Source organism: Primulina eburnea, chromosome 3 (assembly GCF_022965805.1).
Source record: "Primulina eburnea isolate SZY01 chromosome 3, ASM2296580v1, whole genome shotgun sequence".
Taxonomy (NCBI): domain Eukaryota; kingdom Viridiplantae; phylum Streptophyta; class Magnoliopsida; order Lamiales; family Gesneriaceae; genus Primulina; species Primulina eburnea.
Genome location: NC_133103.1, coordinates 22,068,238 through 22,072,697, shown reverse-complemented (window position 1 = coordinate 22,072,697; position 4,460 = coordinate 22,068,238). Strand labels below are relative to the sequence as shown.

The 4,460-nt window shown below is 34.8% G+C and overlaps 1 protein-coding gene across 1 annotated transcript; it reads right to left on the bottom strand.

The window, feature by feature from the left end:
- Positions 1–426: 426 nt before the first annotated feature.
- Positions 427–1,185, bottom strand: LOC140827098 (uncharacterized). Its single transcript, XM_073189705.1, has one exon. The coding sequence runs from the start codon at positions 1,183–1,185 to the stop codon at positions 427–429; it is 759 nt and encodes a 252-aa protein (XP_073045806.1).
- Positions 1,186–4,460: the final 3,275 nt, after the last annotated feature.

Sequence of the window (4,460 nt, the reverse complement as noted above, 5' to 3'; positions counted from 1 at the left end):
TCGTTATTTTCATTTTCAACAACAGTGATTCCCCCTTTCTTAGGAACAACATGCACAGGAATTACCCACTTGCTATCGGATATAGGAAAGATCATACCTGCATCAAGTAGTTTGATTACCTCTTTTTTGACGACCTCTTGCATAGCTGGATTCAATCTCCTTTGAGGTTGAGTGGTGGGAGAGTGCTCCTTCTCCATTAAAATTTTGTGCATGCACATGGATGGATTTATTCCCTTGATGTCAGCTATGCTCCATCCAATGGCATATATGTGATCCTTCAGCACTCTCAAGAGCTTATCTTACTCATCACCTGTCAAGGAAGAAGAAATAATTACTGGCAATTTATGTTCTTCCTTCAAAAATAAATATTTTAAATGAGGAGGAAGTGGTTTGAGTTCGAGGAATGGGGGTTCTTCTATGGAAGGTTTAAGTGATTGGAATATGACCAAGCTCCCCAATCTTCGAATTCACCGATCTTGGCAGTGGCTTTGATCCCTCTAAAAAGTTCATACATTCCTCCACCTCTTCTCTGCTGGATTCCGTGGACTTTGGGCTAACCAAAAGCTTTTCCAGTGGGTCTTCAATCAAAGTATCCTGCACACTACACTCAACAATATCATCAATAGCATCTATTCTATAACAATCAGAAGATCCATGATATTTCATACTACGAAAAACATTAAAAGTTACCTTCTCATAATTCAACCTCAAAACTAATTCACCTTTTTGAACATCTATGAGAGCTCTTCCAGCAGCTAAGAAAGGACGACCTAAAATTAGGTGGATCTCACGATCCTCCTCCATGTCTAGCACAACAAAATCAACTGAAAATATAAATTTATCAACTTTAACCAAAACATCCTCTATAACCCCTCTAGGATATTTAATAGACCTATCAGCAAGTTGAAGGGAAATAGTGGTTGGTTTAACTTCTCCAATCCCCAATTTCTCAAAGCATGAATAAGGCATAAGATTTATGCTAGCACCAAGATCACACAATGCTTTGTTAAAATTAGAATTACCTATAGTGCAAGGAATGGAGAAACTACCTGGATCCTTAAGCTTTGGAGGTAATTTATTTTGCAAAATAGCTGAACATTCCTCGGAAAGCTTAACAGTTTCAAAATCAACAAGTTTCCTCTTTTTAGTCAAAATATCTTTCAAGAATTTAGCATAAGAAGGCATTTGAGCCAAAGCCTCTACAAAAGGAATATTTATGTGCAATTTCTTAAAAACTTCAAGAAATTTCGAAAATTGTTGATCTAATTGTAGTTGCCTTGCTCTTTGAGGAAAAGGAAGTGTATTAATATCAATATTATCATTAGAATCAAATTCCTTACCTTTCTTACCTGTCTTCCTTGCAGTCTGAGTATTCTGTCTCCTTTTGTGCTTCTGTTATGGCCCCTTTTTCTTCTCTTGTACGCTTCTGCCCTTTTATTCACCTAAATGGGCCTCTCCTTTAATTCTTTTTAAGCTCATATCAAGTAAAGAAAGTGTAGATAAGATATTTGTCAAGATTTACATAGATTTTTCCAAAAATTCAATATCATCAAGGAATAAGAATATTTTATTTCCTTTTAAATCTAGTAAATTTATTTTATCTCCTAATTTAAACACTTTTCACTTTTATTCAAATCTAAAATTATTAATTCAAATAATCACATAATTTGGGATAAAAATTCGAGATAAGGACAAATATTATAAAATTGAATCCCAAAAATCTCTGTAAGATTTAGCCTTATCAATCGACGTCTGATCAGTTTCAGCTTTCTGCGCTTAGGTAAACTCGTTAGAAACAAAAATAACAAGTTTTTTTAACATCAAAATCAAGATTGCGAACTTGAAATGTTCCAACAATCTTCCCCTTTTTGATGATCACAAAACTTGAGCAATTAAAGCTGATTAAAATAAAATCTTTAAACATTTAGTAATTCTCCCCCTTTGTGACAATAAAACATCTTTAAAGCATTTAAGCGCATAAAAAGAAATTTGCGGTTCGAGGGATAAAATATTTAAAAACCATTTAAAACTCCCCCTCAAGAACTGATTTAAAAATTCCCCCTTAAAAATATAATCATTTACGCGATTAAAGAAGTTTTTAGCATCTTTTAACGTTCAAGTTGCCACGTCCCGAAAAATTGAAGGTCCTCGTGAATCACATGCATGCAAATTATTAAATTTCTTTGGTATTTTATTAAATTTTTTTAATGCATTAAATGTATGTTTATTGCATAAAAATATGTTTTAATTCATGGTTTATTAAAATCATGCATAATGGCTTTTATGTTGCATTTCGCGCTTGAACGAGTATCGGAGACCAGAGAATTATCAGGAATATTTTTATTACATGATTAATTTTCATTAATTAATATTAGATGTTTTAAATATATTTTCCAGAAATGAGATTTTTTGGATATTTTTACCCGCCAGAGCATATTTTTAACAGGTAAGCGAATTTTAACGAGTCGGAGGACTTTTTAAAGGCTAGGGACATATTTTCAAACTTATCCAAACGAAATATTTTTCGAGAGTGTGTTGGACTTGATGGGCCCATTTTTAAGCTTATTGGACTCAAACCTCTTTTAATCCCATTTAAATTAAGGTTATGGCCCATTAACTTATTTTTTTATCTATTTAATTAGCCCTAATCATCCACTAAACCTAAACTAATCTCCATTAGCCGACCACCCTTCATCAGCAACCCTTCTCATATCGGTCATCAGCAGCCCTTAGCAGCAAGGTTTCGGCCAAACCATTTCTTTCCAGAAAAGTTCCCCGGCAACTCTCCGACGCTCATTTCCCCGACGTTCTCGCGTAAATTACTTCAAGGCACGCTTGTATTTTCATTTCCTCATCTTACACGTCATATATATATATACTGAATTTAATATATTTGTATGAGAACTATATGATCTACACCATGTTTGTTTTTTTTTTGCGGAAGTTTGACATGAAATTTGTTTATTATTGCATGATACTCACGTTTTATTGTGTGGTTGCAAAGGGGCTGCTATTTTTGTGTTTTTAAGGGCTGTACACGATGGTGAGAGGGTTTCAATAGGCTGGAGTCGACGGTTAGATGGGTTAAGTCGAGGGTCGATCGGTTTTTTTGTTGAAGTGTGTCACAAAACCCATCACCCTCGGTTATTTTAAATTCTGCGACTTATTGGTTAGTTTTCTGGAAATATGTTCAACTTATGATTTGTATCACTCCTGTTATATTCGATTTGATTGTAAATCCGCAATTTTATAATGAGAAACGAGGGAGATATGATTTTTATTGTAAAGTCGCTCAAACGTTGGAATTTCTGTCTCTCAAAACCCATCACCCTCTGTTATTTCATATTCTGCAACCTATTGGATGGTTTTCTGGAAAGGTGTTCAACATATGATTTGTAGCACTCTCTTTTATCTTCGATTAGATAGCAAATTCGTAATTTTTTGATAAGGAATGAGGGATATATGATTTTTATCGTAAAGTCGCTCAAGCTGTTCTGTGTCTTCAAACCCGTCACCCTCTGTTATTTCAAATTATGCAGCTTATTGATTAGTTTTCTGGAATTGTATTCATCATATGATTTGTAGCACTCTTTTTTATCTTCGATTCGATAGTAAATTCGTAATTTTCTGACAAGAAACGAGGGAGATATGATTTTTATTGTAAAATCGCTCAAGCTGGGAAAATTTGTGCGCATACTCTGGAGCTTTCCAGCAACCTTTGGGCTTGTTTCTAGGTCCTAAGTTGTCTGAAATAAGTGGGTTAGAGGCTGGTCATGGAGGTTTGAGTCATGGTTTGAGTTAAGAAAAATTTGGTTAATTTTCGATTCGATTCGGGTTAAAACCAGGACCCCGGTCCAAGCTTTAAAACAAATCGATTAAGTTTTGAATTGGGCTCGAGTTTAAGTCTAAGAAATACTTGTAATATGTTTTGGGATGTTTTAAGGAGTTTGGTAAGCTTCAGTTCGAATTTTAGATGTCCAGGGGTAAAATGGTCATTTTGGGTTTCAAGGGGCAAAATGGTCATTTTGCACCCGGGGTGAAATTTTGGTCCTGGCAGCGTCCTGAGCATATTTTGTCATGTTCTAAATATTTATGCATCACAATTATGATTTTTATGTAATTATGATAAATACGGTGCATGCTTGGTTTTAAAGAAAAAGTTACGTATATGCATGTTTTTATTAAGTGGTGAATACGATGATGCTTGAAGGATAGGAATTGGTTGTGACTGATGATGTATAGGTATACGATGGCATGAGATATGATGAGCTGAGGCCAAGGCTCAGTGGACGGGTAATGTAGTCACTGATGTCCCCGCCTGGTACCGTGGTTATACTTAGATGGATCTATTGAATAGAGCTGATACGAAAGAGCTCATACGAAATTCGCAACTAATGAACTGAATTCAATTGAAAGAAAATGTATACGTATATGATGACGTGAGATGACATGTTTTGACA